This window comes from Ascidia mentula, chromosome 8, assembly GCF_947561715.1.
Source record: "Ascidia mentula chromosome 8, kaAscMent1.1, whole genome shotgun sequence".
Taxonomy (NCBI): domain Eukaryota; kingdom Metazoa; phylum Chordata; class Ascidiacea; order Phlebobranchia; family Ascidiidae; genus Ascidia; species Ascidia mentula.
Window position 1 is genome coordinate 7,698,362 of NC_138573.1, and position 20,206 is coordinate 7,718,567.

General features: G+C 46.6%; 1 protein-coding gene across 3 annotated transcripts in view; it reads left to right on the forward strand.

The window, feature by feature from the left end:
* LOC145911417 (protocadherin Fat 1-like) overlaps nucleotides 1-20,206 on the forward strand; it is a 49,315-nt gene that overhangs the window by 2,864 nt on the left and 26,245 nt on the right. For all 3 annotated transcript variants that reach the window (XM_082998739.1, XM_082998741.1, XM_082998740.1), the window contains exons 2-5: nucleotides 109-707; nucleotides 4,457-4,631; nucleotides 4,697-4,830; nucleotides 16,582-16,649. In XM_082998739.1, the coding sequence (XP_082854865.1) occupies nucleotides 109-707; nucleotides 4,457-4,631; nucleotides 4,697-4,830; nucleotides 16,582-16,649 (976 nt within the window). The remainder of the gene's footprint in view (nucleotides 1-108; nucleotides 708-4,456; nucleotides 4,632-4,696; nucleotides 4,831-16,581; nucleotides 16,650-20,206) is intronic.

Sequence of the window (20,206 nt, forward strand, 5' to 3'; positions counted from 1 at the left end):
AGTTTTTGTTTTTTATTCGCAAAAAGCGTTTTGTAGTTGTGATATTACTTTCCTATGTAATTAAGATTAGATAAACCTAAAGATACATGATACCAATGTTTTGCGCAGCCTCAAAATCATCGCAACCGACAGTTCCGCTGGCCACCCCCTCAGCTCATCGGTCAAAGTGCAGATCCGGATTGAAGATATCAACGACAACGCGCCCAAGTTCTACAAGTCCTCTTACAACGTGCGCGTCGCCGAGGATCTGCCGACCGGCACTGTGCTGTTTTGGCTACAAGCGCACGATCCTGATTTCGGGGCGAATGGTGAACTGACCTACTCCTTCACAGACGGACATACCAGCAAGCGAGATCGCAAACCCAGATTCGCTGTCGACCCGCGCACTGGCGCAGTGCGACTTGTACACAAACTTGACTTCCGCACCCAGAGTCGGTACAACGTGATGGCGCGAGTTCGCGATACACAGGCTTCTTTTTCTGTGTGTTATCTCGAAATCAGCGTCCTCCCGGAGAACAGGAATTTGAACGCCCCGTATTTCGAGCCACGGACTATTAGTTTTAATGTGCGCGAGAACGCCGACGTGGACACTGTGGTCGGTGCGGTTTCGGCCGTGGACAAGGACTTACAGGATCCGGAACGAGATATTGGATATTACATCACTGGCGGAACGGGACGTGGCGTATTCCGAATTGATCAGACAACAGGTAAAGGCAATGTTTTGTTAACCAATTCGTGTTACAAAAATCTACCACAGCACATTTATATACCAGCACGTTATCTCTGGGTTTAGCTTCTTTCGCCCTAACCTACGAATTTCACTGCGTAGGGTCGCCTTACGATTACAGGCAATCATTCAATTTTCCCCCCGTGACGTAAACGCGGTCGCGACACAAAAGCACGGCATTAGGCCCCGAGCTCAGGTTGTTTTTGTTCAGGCGTCTATTGTTGGCTTAGGCGGCGATAACTTTAACCCCAAGAGCCCGCGTCGATCCACTGTTTATGTGGAGAGGCGAGAAACAGTCGAAGCGCGAACCCGGCTTCACCTTTGCCCGGACCGATCAATTCCAAGCGGCCAACAATTTAATCATATGCGCGCGCGGTTTCGGCTCAGTGTAACCGAATCCTCAAGCGTACGTTTCTCTTGTCTATCCTTACTGAGAGGCCTGCCTGGATTCGGCGAAGCGGCGTTTTCAGCCCTGAATTCTAATCTCCGCGATTAACGACAATTGGTCAGGTAAATGCGCCACTCCTTTCAGCCTTTGGCTCGCACCGGGTGGCTCAGTTGATCGCGCTCTGTGCTGAAAACGGAGGAATCTTTTGTCCGGTGGTCCCACCATGCCGTAATCGGATCTCGGTTCGTTAGCGCTCTGCATTGATCGTTAACTCAAGCAACTTGTTGAGATCGGTCCGTTTCGACAGCAACACTCGTAATGCGACACCCGTCGTTTCGAAAACGCTTCGTTTCTCGACGTTCGATTAACAAACGATCGACATAGTTTTCGCGACAGTTTTGCAAAGTTCGTCCCCTGAGGTTTCCTATCGGGTCTGCTAATTAGCCGAGCCGTCGTCGCTTTAAGTCACCCACAGTAGAAATGGAAATATCCGTCTTCCCAGGTAAATCGAAATTCTTTCCAACAAGAAATCTGGGTCCAATATGGATTCCATTATACCAGGTGGTTTGAATGCCAACAGCGCGACATGCAGTTCATAGGTCGCGGCCACGCACAAAGGCCTGCGCTAATCTAAATCAGGCGCGTCGTGTTGCAATCAATGATTTGACACTGTGTCCTGTCAGCATTATCGATTCCCCTTCAAGTGTTGATTGTCGAGTTGATCAAGGGCTCCGGTGTCCGTATCGAAGTGTGGAAACATGACAGGGAAAATTATTAACAACGACTCAACTCAGACAGGTTTATTGATAAGTAGGGGGCCCGAAACGTTCTTTGTGTTCGCCAGGACCTGCTTTCTGTCAGCAGGCTTTGGCGTCCGCTAATTGCACGATAAGGTCCAGCCACGTTGTCTCGACCCAACCCATTGCAGGGGCCAATGCAGGGCATATTTCATACCAATGACCAATCACATAACTGGTCACCATTTGCCAAACGTGTTTAGACAGATGTTGAGTCCACTTAATTTTCGATCCCACGGTTTCGAGCGTCGCTGTTGTGATAACCATCATATAAGAGGGTGGCCTGTACCGCACGGTCGACTGGACCGAATGCTGTTCCAATGGACGATGACCCTTCAACGCGGTATAGCGAGAACCAAATGTTTAAATAACGAAATCATCGAGGTTGCATCAGGGCCGAAGAGGGTCTTGAGTCTATTTTTTGATTTTAGTGCTTTCGAAACCCGTGACGACTTAAAGGCAGCGGTCAGTAGGGCGAGGCTTCCGAACATTGCGTGATAGAGACCCCTTGGCGGAATGTGACTTCTGAGACAACGAATGCAAGACAATTGTTGACGTCACGCGCCTTGGAGCGTCATTTCAAATCCTTGCTAATTGAAGCGCCTCGTGTGTGTGTCGCATAGCGTGTCAAACCAACCCGACCGATAACTTGACTTAATACGTTCGTTGTGGGAAGATGATTGCTATATTTTATTGTCGTCCAATTCATTAATTATTTACAACCCGATTAAGAGGCAAAGTCATTGTTAAAAATTGCGCTATCGGCAAACCCAACGTGTTATTGCTGCAAGTTGTTGGTGCAACGCAACCTCTGAAGCACCGAAAACCAAAAACTCTCTTGGTTACGTGCCTCATTTTCTGGGAACCAAGATTGTCTTCTGATTTCTTCGCCTCAATCGAAGTGTGGGTTGTGCCAGTCGGACCTCATAAGCCTGACGCCGAAATCTTTCGCACTCCTTCCAACAACACACCCTGTCGTGGGCACGGATTCCGATATATTGTGTCGATGTTCTCAACCCAAACACTCCTTTCACACAGAATTAGCCTTTAGACGTCCTCGACTTAAAAGCGCGGGCGTTGGGCGAGGGAGCTTGTACATGAAGAACACTGTTATAACCTCCACCTATGCATCTACCAGGATGGCGGTAACACTGCCCGGCGGCAAAATCCCTTGTTTGTCTAAGATCACTCGCATTGCGGGCAAGGGGACGTGCAGGAGCGTCCGGGTATTTGCATCCTCTCGACTTACATGTCGCCCGCTGTCCCTTGCGGGTGGCTTCGCTTGTTTATGTGTTGGATTTGCGCGGTATCCGTTTACTAAATCCACGCCGCCCGGCTGATTGATATCGATGGCCCTCGGCCCGGCCTGCATCGCCCGTACAATAGGCCCATTACCTGCTGTCCGATTGTCCACCATTGTGCTTGGGCCACTGCGATTGCTGCCCGCGAGTGGCCCACACATCGCGACCCTGCCACTTGGCTACTAGATTGATCGAACCATCATTATTTGCCTTTCCATTGTTGAAATCTGGGGTTGGCCGAGCGACGGCCGGCGTTGAGCAAATAAGACTTTTTGTTCATGCGATGCGGGTTTCGGCCATGTTTGGTGTAGGTTGGTAGATCGCAATCTCGTATACATTTTTATCAACGTTTTAAATGCGTTTCCGCAAACTTTCAACACTTCTCGCTTATTGGGGTTGCTGCCTTGCCTTGAAGCTCGTAACACCTGACCAGGTGTGTTTACCAATATATCGAGTGTCCCCATTCAGTGCACGTGCAAAATCGCTGTATAGGTGATTACTGAGTGGATATACCCAATATTGCGGTTTGTGCGATTTTCGCCATTTACTACTTGTGGAATGCCCTTGGATGTCAACGTTTAGGTCATATATTTGTTTTTTCTCTTCCTACATTATATCAACAGTGCAGCTGCTGTTAGGGAAACCGCATCGACACGCTTGAGCAAGTTTCAAGTGTCCCTAATCGCAAGGCACACTGCCGTCTGCCCGTTTTGTTGCTTTTCTTTAACGGGCCTGTAAGCGAATATCCAACATGTTATCGTACTACGACTTAGTGCTTTCTCAAATGGCAACTTGTGCTTCGCCGGGCAAGGAATCCACCAGCCGGCAATTTTTAGAAGGTCCCTTGGCTTGCGTCTACAGATAATCGCTACCTTGTTCGGATCCTGTTTGCTTGAAAATCCTTGCGAACAGAAAGTGTTGTCCTGGAAAGGTTTTCACTTACAATAGTGTTTTCTGAAACAAAGTCCTGAAATATTTTGCACTTTGCTGGCAAGCATATGTTTCAAAGCAGCCATAAAAAGCCAAGAAAGTTATACGGTCACAAACTTTTAAAGTAATATTGTCAGCAGTTAACCTTTCCAAGCCCATGTTTGAATGGCTTTTATTTAAAAAAAAACGGGGTTGTCTTGTTTAAAAACTGCGCCAGAACAACACAACATGTACCAAAATTCCAATCTCTTTATCTTATTTGCGCTTGACGGGCGAGCAAAAATTTAACGCTGTTCCTTCGTTTTTGACACAGGTACTATTTATACAACCCGGTCTCTGGACCGCGAGACGCAGCGTTACTATTGGCTAAACATCGAGGCCAAGGACCGAGCACCTCTTCCATTGTCCGGCCACGCGTTTGTGCTTGTTGAGGTTACAGACATCAACGACAATGTCCCAATGCCTGATCAGCCTGTATACTATGCAAGGTTGGTATCTAGTTAATAAAAATGTTACAAATGGTATTTTATTCCTACCTTTTCTTGGTATTTAGCATCGAGGAAAACAGTCCACAGGGGAGCGTTGTGACCACAATCAATGTCACGGATAAAGATGGCGGCCCGGACGAGATATTGAGATACACATTCACAACACCAAACGAAATTTTTAGGATCGACGGACGCACCGGTAAGAATTCCTTGTTTTGGTTCGGTCAGTAGACATACAAGTGGTTTAGGAAACTCGAATTCAATGCTGTACGCCATTTTGGCGCGTTTTGAAGTCGAGGGTAATCCGGTTTTCTGCTTTGCAACCACAGTATCGCATTGCGCTGCCAGCTGCGTTAAGTCGACGCGATTAAGGACAGCGTTCTCTTGCGGTTGTTTTCACGTCGCTTGTTCCCCAATCCTGTACTTTTTGCAAGACCTTACGACCCCTACAGATGCATTTAACCAACGCGCGAACATTTCAATTGTTTTTCTCCCGAACCTGATTGTGTATCCGTAACACCACACACTTGACACCGCGCGCACTCCCTTTCGGCTGCGTTGAACTTGTACGTGAGACAAAGGCTTTTCCACCTCGTCAGGGTAATGTTACCAGCGTTGGGGGCCTTCACGGGGCGGCGGTAATCCAAAAGTCGTACCCTTAGTTGCATTAGCAGGAAAAGCTGTCGTGCATTTGTCAGGAAAAATTGTTATCATTCGTTTTGCCCTGTTATTTATAAGTGGGAAGCAGCAAATATTTATCCATTGTGTTACGTTTGTTTAAATAGAGGCAAAGGGGCGTTGTCGTTACTATATTTCCGGTGTATTGTTATCTAATATCGTTTGGCAGATTCGCTTTAATGAATAAATTAAGCGGAGGCAAGTGTTAGCTTTCATAACGGACTCTCTCCAATTTCGTTTATGGATCCGTTTTCCAACAAGACTTAATGTATCGAACGCCCTGTAAACAACGGCGGCTTTAATTAGGCGCGTTGCTTTCGAGGCATAGAACAGATCGGACAAAGGCGAGATATCCCTCGTCATCGACGCGGTTCGTCGCTCGACAAATCGACACAGGCATATTCCAACAAACCAATTCACAAACTCGTGCCTTTGTTCGACGTATGTAACGTAATCCTGACATGGAGAGGAGCTTTCAAATTATGACGATATGTTCGTCATTGTGTTATGCCGCCTTAGGAACAAAGCTTCACAATCCTTCACACCGCCCACCGACTTGTTAAGCGCATGTTTGTTGACGTTAACCTGTGGTAAACTGCGCCAGGCCCGCCCCGAGGTTGAATGATCGGCGTGTTGCGATCCATTCAGATCGCTATGAACTTGCAGCGTTTTTAATTAGACGCTTTTGGACCAAAATGTGCCGTTGGCAAATTGTTCTTACCGGCTGCATTCACCCTTCCCTCTTTCTTGTTTCAATGATCACCTGCTTCGTATAACGTGGCGATCGCGCGGTTCCTTTTAATTAAGGTCTTGGCGACGTGTTGCAATCATAACAAGACCGCCACGCGAGCCCACAGGGTGAAGGGGACGCGAAGGGAAATTGTGTTGTTAGACAGTTGTTTTGAAAATGTTTTACCGCACTTTGTTGCATACACGAGTGCCAAGGTTTGCTCATTGGTTAACTTGTGAAATTAAACTTAAATCAGTACTTTTTTGAAACAGAACTGTAAGTGGTATTACGAAATTTTGTTACGAAAGCAAACCGGCGTTTACAATATTTACACTACACACAAAACCACGAAAAAGACCAATTAATACAAGCCGCAATCTATTTCAAACTTCAATACCAGGCCTATATCTACACCTACCCTCGTCACGGATTTAATTCGCAATATGTTTTATTAGCATGTCAGTTGGGGTCGACCCTCCGTCGTGTCAAATCTCCTCTTTATTGCCTTCCAAGCCATCTGCTACCATCGGTTAGGCAGTCTTTTGCCCGCGTCGACCGGCATCTCCAGGTGTTATCAGCATCGCGCTGCGCCTGTTTGCCTAACATCGCCTGCTGGCGTTGTTCGCATACCAGACAAATTAATATTTTCTCGCACCCTCAGCCAGGGGAGGCAAAACAACCGCCTACCGAAACAAAGAGCACGTAGGGAGTAACTGTGGATGGCCCATTGCCTTTCGCTAATCCGTACCCATCCTTCAGCGATTGTTGGCCCAGATAGCTTCCAAACGTTTTGTTTGAAAGCCCGCGTTTGATGAATGGTCTAATAAACGACCTGTTTGTATTGAGGTAAATTTTTGCGCCCGGGCACTGCGAAAGTGCCCCGGAAACGAGTGTTAACCCAATTTACCCGTCACCGGTTCGTCACACTTTACCCTCCGTGCCACTTTTAAACAGTGAGTGCTGCTCAATAAGTTCGTGGTCGGTTGTGTTTTGGTTGCTTTTAGTGAATGTCAGAGGTTCTTAAATGGGATTAAATTTGCCCACCCGGGGGGAAATTTCTTCCATCAAGGTGTGATTTTGTACTCATCAAGGTGTTATCACAAGCTGAACCGTTACATTAACTACTTTGTAAAATAGTTTGCTCAAAATGTACTTCTTGCTCTACGCGTTGGACCGTAAAGTGCTTTAATAGCGTGCATGCCCCCAGAAGCGACCTATAGAAACAAGCACTAAAACAAACATACATGCCGCCCAGATCAATTGCGTCTGACCGTCATGAGTCGAAGCTAATGGGCTTTGAGCTTATCAAAGAGCGTACGCGCACGCTAGGGCAAGGGGTCGGCTTTGTCGCACAATCGCGGTCATGATCCCAAGGGAGCAGATCTCCGGTCGTTTACTTCCTAATACACGTTCACGTCTGCTCCACCCCCTGTAATCAGCGCTATGTCAGCGGTTCGAGATAGGTTGGGCAAACAGTGCAGATGACCGCGCAGCAAAAGCACATCAGCTGACATTGCGACAGGTCCGCTTGTTTTTTCAACGCCTGCCACCACGGTTAAGCAAACGTTACGTGCATCGTCACTGCGCCGCGTCTATTCTCTTTCTACATTTCTAATGCCAGACAGAGGTCCCGCAGCCTTTTTCTGGTTACGCAACGTGTGTGTCATATACCTTGTCCGTCGGCGCCGTTCAAACAAATAATGGGGTCGGAATAAGAGTCCATACCTCTCCAAATGTACCGCGCATCGATTTGCGGGCTCGCTGTCGAGTTCAGTATTCATCGTTCATCGATCGCATTCGCGTCTGCAAGCCCCCGTAGACTTACCTATGCATTCTCTTACGTAATCGGCTAAAAATATACGATCGGTCTGTTTGGCCCTTGCCAGCCTGGATCGCTTTCTGCGGCTCGGTGATTAGAAGACGTCGGTTAGCCTTTTCGCCCCTGTCTCGCCAGGTGCGGTTAACAATGTCAGTAGCCCAGCAGCACCAGCGTTTACCCTGTCCAATTGATAAATTTTTGCCGTGACCTTTTGGTAAAATAACAATTTCGGTCATGAAGTGCGCGAAAGTGTTTCAGAAGGATCTAGTTTTTGTTTTTGTTGATTGCTAGGTTTCCCCTCTTTGTATATAAAGCGACCTGTTTACGTACGTTTCCAGATTTTATCCAACCAAGCACATGTTCGTAAAACTGTCAATGCCGTCCGCTATATGTGAGTGAACATTTTGGGAGTAAATTGCTTCCGTTGTACTTGCTTGGCTACCTACGTTGCTTTAATTAAATTCGTATTCTGTTGCCGTTTTACGATCGGTCGTTGAAGCCTGTGACGCAACTGCTAGTTGCGGATGACAAAAGCTCTTGCGCCGCACTTTGTCAATTTACAGCCATCGTCCTTGTTTTGTTTCCGAGTCCTCAAACCTCGTTTGATCTCCTACGGCATTGCCACCAAGCAAACACATGCTGCGTCCGTCTCTCCACATAAAGCTTGTTAAAATTTATCATGCGTATAGTTACACTTTCTTTCCTGCGGATACAATCTAATTATCTCATGCGCGACCCGACTTAAAAGTTTATTGCGAAACACCAACGGGCCCTATTGTGTACTTTATTCCCATTAACGATCACTTACTGATTCATTGGCGACATTACACAGGTTATGTGGTGCTGCTAGGTTACCAACTGTCGCATTCGAATATATTTAACGTGTGGTTTTTTGTTCAAACACAGTTTAGCATGGTTTGCAGATAGTTTTCTACGCGCTTCGATGGGGTAAGGGCTTGTTTGCGATGTATTGCGCAACTGAAGGAAATCTGGTGTTTGGTGAAGTGAATGTGGGGTTTTTCATATATTTTAACCAATTATCGTGAGGGTGCATTTTGTGCTATAATTCCAACAGTGCATAAAAAAAACATTTGCTTTAAATGTTCTTTCCGTGCGTAACCAGTAACATTACTTCTAACTGTTAACTGCTTAAAGCAAGTAGAACCGCGGGAGATAGGTTACACCCCAAAACAGCAACGCAGTACTCGTGTAAAGTAGAGCGATGACACCCACTTCTACGCAACGACTAGTGTCATTGCTGAGAGGCTTGCGGCAACTCTCCGACGGATTACAAACGTCCGTGTCGAGAAGCAACAAACAGGAAAGAGAGATTTCGCGTTTTCCTTTCTGCCTATTCGTCCAGCCGTGACGCTCGCGCCCAAGCGAGTGCCTTTGAGGGCCATTGTCGCGGATGTGCTCAAACCCCGTTGCTCTCAACCGGGCCTTAGCTCTGTACCCTTTTGTGCATATTCCCGTTTCCTTTGATCAGTGCGAACAGTGTCGCGAAACAAGCAAAGTAGAAGTGCACCCGCCGCTTGGTTTCGGTGCACAATCCCTGTGACAATTATGATGAATTGCCCGAAAATGCGCTCGTGTTTTTGTCAATGGGTCTTTCATAAATCGGAAAATATTTCTCCCTCGTTCAGTAAAGGTACCGAAGTCCAACTTGGGTGTTTGCGCAAACATGCGGGAATCAAAGAATCCCTTGTCGGTCGGTTGCTGTCGCAGAAAATTGTTGGCAGAGGGGTTAAACCTTGCCTGGCGGGACAAGAGCGTAGCGCGACCGGTTAAATATCACCGCGACGTCCTTAATCTAATTACGGTCGATGCGCTATTGTGCAAAGGAATCCTGCATAAGCGCAGTGGGCGCTCTGTGAAAGCTGCAGATGTTAATCTTGCGCGTGGGGGTTGAAGCACTTCAACGCGCCTTTGTTCGCGGCCGTCGTTATTCTCGCGGCCCAACAGGAAGTGCTTCTGAGAACGAAGAGCGTCAACAGATTTTCCATTCACGCTTTCCGCAGCTGGGGGTTCGGATCGCAATTGCCCAACTCGCCGCAAAGATATTGCCGCATACCATTTAAGAGTTTGTTAGATTATGAGGCGCTGTGAAATTATTTGCGGGTTGATTTCTTCGCTTCTTCAACCGCATTGTCAGTAGCGGTGATACTGCGGGCTCTTTTTTTGTAAAAAAGCTTGTACGCTTGCCTTAATTAAGAACATTCCAATTAGCAACAACTTTACCTATTATTGGTCTCAGCTAAAGAGTGACGTTTGCTGCTTCATTTTTGCGTTTATTTGCCTGCATATTACATGTAGATCTTTAAAGAGCTCTTGACAAAAGATGGAAAATACATGTGCAATGATTTATCACGATTATTTGCATGAACGGCCTTACAGCTTTCGCTTCCGAAGAAACAATATGCCGAAGCTTGTTGCCTCCACAAACTCGTGGCAAACTTTTCTCTTCCAAGCGTTTCCCGCAACACCGCGATCATATCTTGTAATTGTTGCCATCAATCATGAACGCTCAGTTTTGTCCACATGAAAAGCAAATCATCTTTAAATCAGATTTTTGTCGGCCGCGATTAGTATTGGCCGCTGTTTTACCGCTTCGACGGCCCGGCACACTGCCAATTATCCACTAATGGAACTACTGATAGGTCTTCGTCGGTGTTACCGCGACTTGCAGTTGCGCGGTATTATTAAGCGAATATTCAGGGTTGCGACTTCACTGGGTTTGAAATGTATATCTTTGCGTTCCTTAGTGTTAGTGTCAGGAACTCTGGGGATGACACTGAATACCAGTGAGAATTCGTTGAGTCATTCTTTGGAAACTGCAAATACAGTTTACGAGTATTGCGGTTTCACGCAAGATCTTTGCTCCACAGTAAGAAACAAGCAAGAACCTGTTTCCACATGTTCCAATTCCAAATTCTGCACAAAGCAAATAGTTGTCCAATGTAAATCCTAACTATTAAATCATGCTCACATTTCCAGTACTGCCATATTAACCTCTGTAGTTTCTTTTTATGCGGTTAACATGTCAACATGTAATGTTCCACTTAACCTGGTTACACATGGTAACATTATTCAATTTTGTATGGAATCGGAAACCCACGTTAATTAGGCGACAATATTTCGATAGCCGACAAATTACATCAGCAATTACCGCGATAATGGACCCTGGTAACTAGTAAAGGTCAACTTCCAAACGATCCCACAGCAGTTATTCTGACAAAGAACCGACTGTCGTGCAGTTTTTCGTTCAGCGGGCGTGAATCAACGCCAGTGGTTACTTTCTAAGGCCGGCTTTGCTCTGTACGGTGTTCCCGGACCCTTAATTTCCTACGAAATGCGATTAACCCACCTTACAGTTCACTTCACGCGTGCGACACCTTTACATAGCGCGGTGACGTCGGGCATTTTAATCAGTGGTAGGTTACATCCTGGTTACAGGGTTTGTTTGCGTGTAAGAAATGTAATTAGGCGACCCAGCCCCAGTTGTTTTGTCCATTGTATTTGCTTAAAACTGATCTCTGATCACATTTTCCCATTTTGTTGTTGCATAAGACTTGGTTCTTTAGTTTCAAGGCGATGGAAAAAAATAAGAAATACGCCAAAAATTCTGAAGTTATTATTTTGCCAACAATCACGTTTGTCTAACACCTAAAAAAACATCGCTTCGCGTAAAGTATTTGCCCTCGTCATTTAGCAAGGGACATTGTCACGACGGAGAAGGCTGTTTGCGCAATACCTTTAAAGTTGTTTCCACGAGGGCGTTCACGAAACTGCGACACCTGCGATCACGAATTTCAACGTCTTTGTGGTCTTCAGTCATCAGTTCAATAACGCTCTCGGATTTCGGCACTTCGTGAACGTCCAAGACACAGGCACTGAACTCCTTCCTTTTCCAAACACAGCGACAAGGTTGAACCGACTTGGGGGAATTCCCATGTGTTGTGATTGTCCTAAAGCTAAACATTCGTCGGCCGTCCAACGGGCTCGATCCATAGGTGTTATGATAGCTGTGTATCACTCATCGCTGTTGTGTTTTGGAGTGCGCGAGGTGCTGATGGCACCGTGATCATAAAATTCCGCATGATAAAGTCGCCGCGCCGGAACCCAAACGGGAGAAAGTCGTCTGCGGCTCCCGCTTGCGACCTATTGTTCGTTAGCGAACCGGGGCCAGGGTGTTTTTCGCCCTTTGTGGTGGTTGCGCATATTCGTCTTAACCCGTTACTCGCCGTTGGGTCGCACCAAAATGGCCGCCTTCATCAACGTTATCGTGTGCCTTAGGAAAGCCCAGGCGCGATTGTTCTCAGTTACTTTGGACGCATTGACTGATGGCACGGGTAGCTGCTGGGTGATGTAATTATGGGCGGTTCGCCATCTTTGAAAGTTGAGCCGGCCGCTGAGAGTCTCTCGGGCCTAAATAAAAACTTTGCAATCAGTGTTCTTGCGGTTTCTCAAAACTCTCCAAACCGCCAACACCGACCAAGTTTATTCGGGCTTTCACAAAGATGGACAGCACCTTGTTCCCGGACATAAAACGCGTGCAACGCGGCTAAACAAACTTGTTGTGGTACGTTAAGCTTAAAGTTTCGTCCGACGCTCCAGAGCATCCCCGGTAAATATCGACTTAGCGTGAGTCACTGGGCAAACTGTGCGCGCGTAAGTCGAGTGTTTTGTGCTCGTTGTAAACTTACCCCAACCTTGTCGATTCAGCGCTTTACGTGTCATTATAAGTCGCGCTTCCGGGTTCAGTTTTAAACGAATATGACCCTTGGAGAAACTGCACGTTCACTTTAAAGTAAACCGAACAAGCAGTATAGGCCTTGTTTGTAGGATGAACAATTCTTTCTGTGGTTACTGTTGCGTTGACAGTTAAAACGAAATTACTTTCATTTTGTAAACACGTGAATGTTAAGGGATTCGAGTCTGGACTGATGTTCTTCTATCACAGTGCGTTCTACAGACGTGGCCACAAATCATTTTACCCGCGTCGCACATTGACAGCTCAAACGCGCGGCAATAAAGCGCAATGGGATCGAAAGGCCGCGAAACTGATTCTGGACCAGTTGGGAAACGCTCGAAGAGCAATTTGAGAAAATTGACCGTCCGCTCTCTGTCAAATTGTGTCGAAGGGCCATTTCCTTTTTGCTCGTCGGTAAACGGCATTGTTTGTTTACACGCGTCGAGAGAAAAGTGCGCGGTGCAATTAGGAAAGTCAGCTCTTTAACAGGCGGCGCGATGCGGTTTTCTAAAAATCAAGCCCACTCGCCTCCAAAGGTGAGAAAACCGGGTGAACTTTTAACGAGCCTTTTCCTCCTAAATCAGCCTGTTTAACAGCCACGATCGCGCGTCGCACAACAAGACTTACTGCCGATCAAATATACACAGCTGGCAAGCAGACTTCTCGGACTCCAGAGCAGGACAGTAGTTGACTTACTGGTCCGTACTGTGTGCATGTATATACTTCGTAAGCGGATCAGTAACGGGTGTTTGTCGGCAAACAGGCAACCACGCCTTCATCATTTTGCCTGTTAGATACAATGCCGATTGCAATATCGATGGCATTACGATCAGACTTCGCCTTAAACCGCTGATGTTGTTGATGAAACCGCTGGAGAGTTTTACCCCTTTTTCTACCCAAGTAACTTGTTAATGTAGATTTATTCACATGGTGGAAATGAACACATATATGCATAATTGTGAGATATGGGACGTTGATCTGCCAAATCGGTTAGTAAAGGTTTTCTACTGTCCCACAAATCGATTTAAAGACTTGAACATTTTTGCACCAACTAAAAAATTACTTTTGCAAAAAACACAGCGAAAAGTCGAATCATGTCAGTGTGGGTTTAAGGTCAAATCAGTTCCTAGCTCGCTTGATGTTGTTTTAAACAACACGCCGGTCGTTCTAGCCACGGGAGTTTATTGCTTTAATGTATACCCGCGCATTAGTCCCCGCTCGCAGGGCCAGTACTACCCTGAGACCCTCCTTGTGATGCTTTCATAGGAATACGAACTATTCCGGAAATCAAAATGTCTCGATCTTTCCGTATTCCACAAAGTGTAAAGTGCACTTCTCCGCGTGTCTGCTTTCCGAACGTCGAAGAAAATCCACGTGGGCGAAACAATAGCTTTTTGATGCGAAACGCAGACCGCGTGGGGTGTGGCTTGATTGGCGCTGACATCACAATGAGATCGCGATCGTAGACAATAGCAGATGAATCGCCACTTCACAAGGTGTATGGTGGGAAAACGGCAGACAAACCGAGCTGCCTCGCCACTGTTACACACGCGCGCCGTCTTTGAGAGATGCGAATATACGCGCGGCCCTTTCTACGGTTTCTGGGGCTGGACGAAGAGTTTATTTTCACAACAAGGCCCGCTCTCTGGGCCCCGATTGTCTCCTTCGAATAACAGTCGCTGCGGCTACAAATTGCCGACGCCGGACCACCATGTCGGAGCTACTCTCGCTAAAGATGATCGGGCGTCTGTCGCAATCCTGACGGCGCGTCACTATCAACTCGTGATAAGTTTCCTTTAGGCAAGCGGATATGTTCTGAGAAGTTCGCTGTCTGTCGGATCGATTCATGTTGAGGCACTTCGGCAAAACACCCAATGTCGTCACCACGTTTGGATACAATTCCGCTTCTTCTCGTGGTTTATTGCTTACTTGCGCATTATTTTGGTGATGAAAACGTTGTTTCTAATTGTACTCGCAACCTTTTTTAAGAAAAAAACAGCATGGGAGTCTGTCGGGTAGCCGCAGACAGACAATGAGATTAGGACTCGTTTAGCTCGTGTTGTGGCAACAAGTTTCAAATATTGTGCTGGCCAATGTGCACTCGCCATGCTTCAGGAAATCTCGATCTCGTTATCGCGGTATCCAGATTCGTCGCAATTGTCGGTTCCACCCGGATTCTGGACGATTTTAACTGGGAAATTGGGGAGCGACTGTCACCTTTATCGCAAGAGTGCCGCAGAGCAACCGCAGAACCGGGACTTCCTTTTCATCCACGGTATCGCCGTCGAAGTCAAGACAAGACACACTTCTAGCTATGACTTGGATACGTTGCCGGGATGCCTTGCAGTGATAGCGGGTGCCAAAACTGGTCGCGCTTTATTGAAGAATGAATGCAAAATGCTTGCGCCCCGTCGACTCTGGCAGATTATTTTGAGCGGGTCTTTGAAGTGCCCCGCCGGCGTAAAATTGGCCATCCACATGTTGAAACGAAACAGCGATGAACGATCGCAGCGAGCCCTCGCTCAACGGTGGATTTAAGCGCTCAATTTAAATTTCAAGCTATGATTGAAAATCGATTTCTGAATTGTCACATATTTGAAACTTACAACTTCCTTTGTTATGGATGTCGGGCTAGATCTGTCGATCTGATAAGGGAATTGCATTAGTCGTTAGATTGCGGCGAAACGTTGACAAAACATAGTTCTTTTACGTCATGCAATCTTCGCTAAAAAATGTAGAGCCCAGTTACGATAACTCACGTGCCACTGGCGCACATGCATAATTTACTGGTTGTGTACATATCGTCAGCCGAACCGGTCGTCGGGTAAATCAAGATAAGCATTGGCGGCTATTTTTTTGGACCGCCGCGCATAGCAACAAAACTAAGGGTCATAGATCAACTCGGACAAGTCGCGTGGCACAGAATATCCACTTATTACCGCCTCGTTGCCTTCGTCCGTTTCGCTGGGATTAAGGCGTTTAACGCCAATGGACGTCCTACGTACACAGCCTGCATGCGGACAAGCAACTGCGACGAGTGATATTTGCGGTTGATAGGATGGCCTTATCATCTAAAGGTATGCCAAGTCCCCTAACGGGTCTGTCGGGCCACCGAGCGGCGCCTAACTCAAACATAATCATGATGTTATTCGCGAGGACCGCCAGTTCACGTGCGATAAGGAACAAGTGCATTGTACACAGAGAGCCGTATCCTATACACGCCAACGCCATACTTATGTTGGCTATCCATAACCTATGTGTATTTCTGGGTTGTTGCAAACCAACTAATCACCACATAGTTTGCAAGGGATTTTTCCCCTAAATATTTTCAATGGCAATATTAAGTAAAGTTTAAACAAGTTAAAGCGCTGCTGGCACCAATAATTGCATTAGACCGTGTACAGTTGGTTTTAGGCCTGCGTTTTTCCATTGACAGAGTAGCTGGTAACGCATAATTCAAATGAACGGAGACGCCTGTGAAGGCCATGGACGCCATTAATAATATTCAACCTGTTCCGCAAGCACTTAACTGTAAAAGTTTTAAAGGGCAACAGACAGACCTTAAAAACTGAGTAACTTTTTCATATTTTCCCTCATGATTGTTTGAACTGCAATCATGGAGACCAATTTGGTTTCGAATTTACTTCAGCTGCCACCGAACAATTTTTCTGTGTTAACGAAAGTCTTTTAATTGCCTTCATCCTTTGGGTTTGTTTGTACGGGTCGGGATGTGAAAGTCGCAAATCTATCAATTATTTCCCAATGCCCAGAATGGGTTCCTCTTTAAACGACAATGACGTTAATGCCTATGGTTATATTTGGTATCATGCGAATCATGTTTTGGCCATTGGTTTATTTCTGGTGTGTAAAAATCCCAGCATTGTATACCACCCCATCTGTTGTGAATACCACCCACCGCACTCACACATACCGTTAAACATATGTCTAACGATCCTACAATTGTTCACAGGTGTGATAACGACCGTCAAGAAGCGACTGGACAGAGAGAAGGCTAAAGCGAAAGATCTCACACTCGAGGTAAGACTTCTATTCAGTTGACAAAGGGAAAATCGCCGCTGCTTTAAGCCTACCCGCTGTGGCGAGCCTCGTTCTGAATAGCCAGTACGCGAGGAGGATTGCTTTATGCGAGATCTGACGCTTGCTTCCGTTGCCGCATAGAAATCGGTGTCTTTCATGCTGGAAGCGAGATGTCGCTACGTCATCCTCGCTTCAATTACGCTGATTGTGGGGCGGCGTGAAATAGGTTGTAACGAGTTACCCGCGACTGTCGACGACCCAAAAAACAGGTTGACAAACAAAAGGCGCGCCCGTTTTTTCCCCGGCGCGGTTCTTTTTTCGGTTTCCTTTACGTAGTATTTACTTGGGAATCGGATAAAAGCATCGGCGTTCACGCCAGAGTGCCCTTCGTCAGGCAAACATCGTGCAAAATGCAAAAGTAACGCTACAATATTCCAGCCTTGCTCTCAATTGAGACATTGCTGGCTCTGGGGTTGCGGTATGGAGAGGGAGTAAATCGGCTTCATTTCGCGCCCCAACAACGTCATCCGAGGCCTTCTGGCACGGAATTCCCTTTAATGGCGCGTTTTCCAAAGCCGAAAATAAAAGCCTTGCGGCGTTGCGACCCCGAGACGAGCTTTAACTGTCGCGGACCTGGGCGGCCCTGCTATCAACGCAATCCCGAAACCAGAAAATTGGCGCGTAGTTGAAATAAACTCTTCGCGGCGGCAAAGTCTGCTGGAACGGTTGCCTTTTGTGCTTGCGTTGGGCAATTTGGTACCAACTGCCACGACGGAGGGGTGGGCGGCGCTAATTGGGTACAGAGAAATTGCCTTCGGGCCCCAAAGCGCTTTCGTGAATTGCAAGAGAACTATGTGTCTACCACAGTAATTGCACAATTTGGAGCTGAAGTTTTTTTGTGAACGAAATCCGCGGTTAGTGATTCATCCTGAATGCTGGTTTCCCCTTTATTTGTAGTAGTTTTACAGTTTGTAGCTGTTTCCATTGGATTTAATTGCATTACCGCATAAATTTATGCATAAACGTGTGTCACTCATCTCGAGTAACTGTTTTTTTTCTCTACCAGCGGTTTCACCAGTGCATGGTTTGCATGCATAACCGGTCGTAAGACCCTACGGGATATACCTTAATGATGGACGACTAGGGCGTATTATGCTTCACCCAAGCGCGGCGACCTGATATTGTGCTTGCGAGAAGGTGGAATGTTTGTCGACCGAATCAAACGCAGCACGAAATGTAGACCTGTCTTCGTTATTTCCCGTCGGACTAAGCTTCGAAATCCCATACGATAGCGACGGCCCGACTCTATCAAAACACGTCGCGCCGCTTTGTACATTTAAATAAATCACGAGCGTTTTTATTAATGTTGCCGAATTCTGCTCTTCCCAACAACGGGGCTATTGTGTGATATCCGCGCTGCCAATACGCACTTACTTTGCGCTTTGGATATGGCAGTAATGGACTTCGGGCCGTGCCTTTCCCCTTTCCTTTAATGCCAAGGTAAACGTAAACAGTAAGAGCGGCGGATAAGGGTGTGCGACGTTGTTTGGGGATGGGGGAGTTGATTTAGAGGTATTACAGCGATTTGCTATTGTCGAAAGACATACGTGTCGGCATTTGGTTATGGGTGGTCCTATTTCTGGGGCTTTGAGTGGGGACTTGCATGCCATTGTGTTTTAATAAGTAAACGTTTACCGGGGAGAGGTCGGGGTAAACTTCTCGCGTTGCCGAAATAGTACACTGCAATCCTACGCTGACGAATCCCTGTTGGCAACAGGCGATGTAGAGCGATCGTCGGCGCGATGCAATTCGATATTTTTGTACCTTTGGTAATCAGTAGATTTTCGCGTTCCCGTGAGCATGGTTTGCACTTTGTGCTATCTGTTTCAAAGTCGGTATTCCGCGTTAGCGATGCTTATGTCTGTTTCCGTCAGCACTTACCTTGAAAGTGTTTAACTGTTAGGGTACTGGGTAAGAATGTGAAAAACCCGGACGTGTTAGAGAAAGGTTTCCATTATTGGGGGCTGTCAATTTTCGCCTGAAAACTGGCATATGTTTGCACCCGAACACTTAGTGCTCTGTGTTTGTGTTTATGTTTCAGCAACCAATCGGGCGAAATAATTTGCTCTAACGAGTAAATTACCGACGCCTGCCAACAGAAAGCAGTTGCACGAAGCAGGGTAATGCGTTGCGGGCCAAAGCGTCTTTGCTGTCGAAGCAGGCTTGTCACTTTTTCCAATTTGCCGTAAGCCTGTGCCATTCTGTACATTCCAGACGAACCGCAGAACCCTGTGGTCAACTTATTGATCTGGGATCTGGTGCGAAAACAAGCAACAGCGAGACAGCCGAACACTAAAGTGAATCCGAAGCCGTACTATTGCAACAAACTGGCGTAATCCATTAAGGGCGCCCGGTGGGCGTTGTTGTCACAATATAGAATGCTCTCGTGCACTATAGAGCCTGTTAGCGTGCCATCCACGCCACTTTCTCGTTCACTTAGGCGTGGAGAGGGTCCCTGGCAGTAATGGTGGCCTTCACCCAGCGACAATGGGAGCACCCTGGGGCGCGTAACGCTTAGCGGTGTTTCCATCAACACTCAGGTAAGGGTACATTGTCCCTGAACACGAAATGCTGAATGTCGCCACCCACAGCGGATGACAAAATCCGCTAGGCCTTCCGTTATATCACAAGAAGCTGGCTTTAGGGTGCGTCTGTATAGCATTGCTTACCTTACCTGTCGTAAACTTCTTTTGCAAAACGCTTGCGCCGACTTGGGCGTCTCTAATCCACGAAGCAAAACACCGCAAGGGCGGAGATTCTCTAAGTAAGCACCCGTCTACATGGGGATTTTCGTACGTCGGTAATCACAAACAAGACAACATTTGTCTTCCTTCGTTGTAAAAGTCAAGGAAACGCAGTCGCGCCGCCTGCAGCAAACTTTCTACAAAACATGGCGTTTGAAATTTCGTATATCGTGTCGCGTTGTTTGGTGGTAGCCAGGCAGGACGAGGTCGGTGGTAAAGTTGTTTGTGTCTGTTCGGACGGGTAAATGAAGAATTCGTATGTCTGTCAACGTGAATTTGGTATATACTGGTTGTGCAATTGTAAACTAGATTCTCGAATAACAACAGTTTCGTCAATCTCTTAATTTTTGAATAAATTATTTTTTGCTGTTGTTTGTACAGTGATAAAAATGAAATACGCTTTAAATGTGAATATAAATGATTCCATGCTAGTATACAAAAGCATGCACACTATAGGGATGTAAATCATTTCATTTAGGAAGCGAACAAACAAAATAGTTTAATGATAATTCCACTCACTTTCCAGACTTGCCTGTTGCTAATCGCATGTTTTTACAGTAACCCCAAGTCAAGGGTCTCGTCTGTCGCATTTACGTGGACGCGTGCAGTCGGTTGCAGCAACAAACGTCGCACCGCGCGCATCCCTGTTGCCCTTTGTTCCGCTTCATTAAATTGCAAACATTTTGCGAAGCACCCGCACACCCGGCGCCCCATCAACTACCCCCATTACGTAATCACCCAAAGCTCCTTATC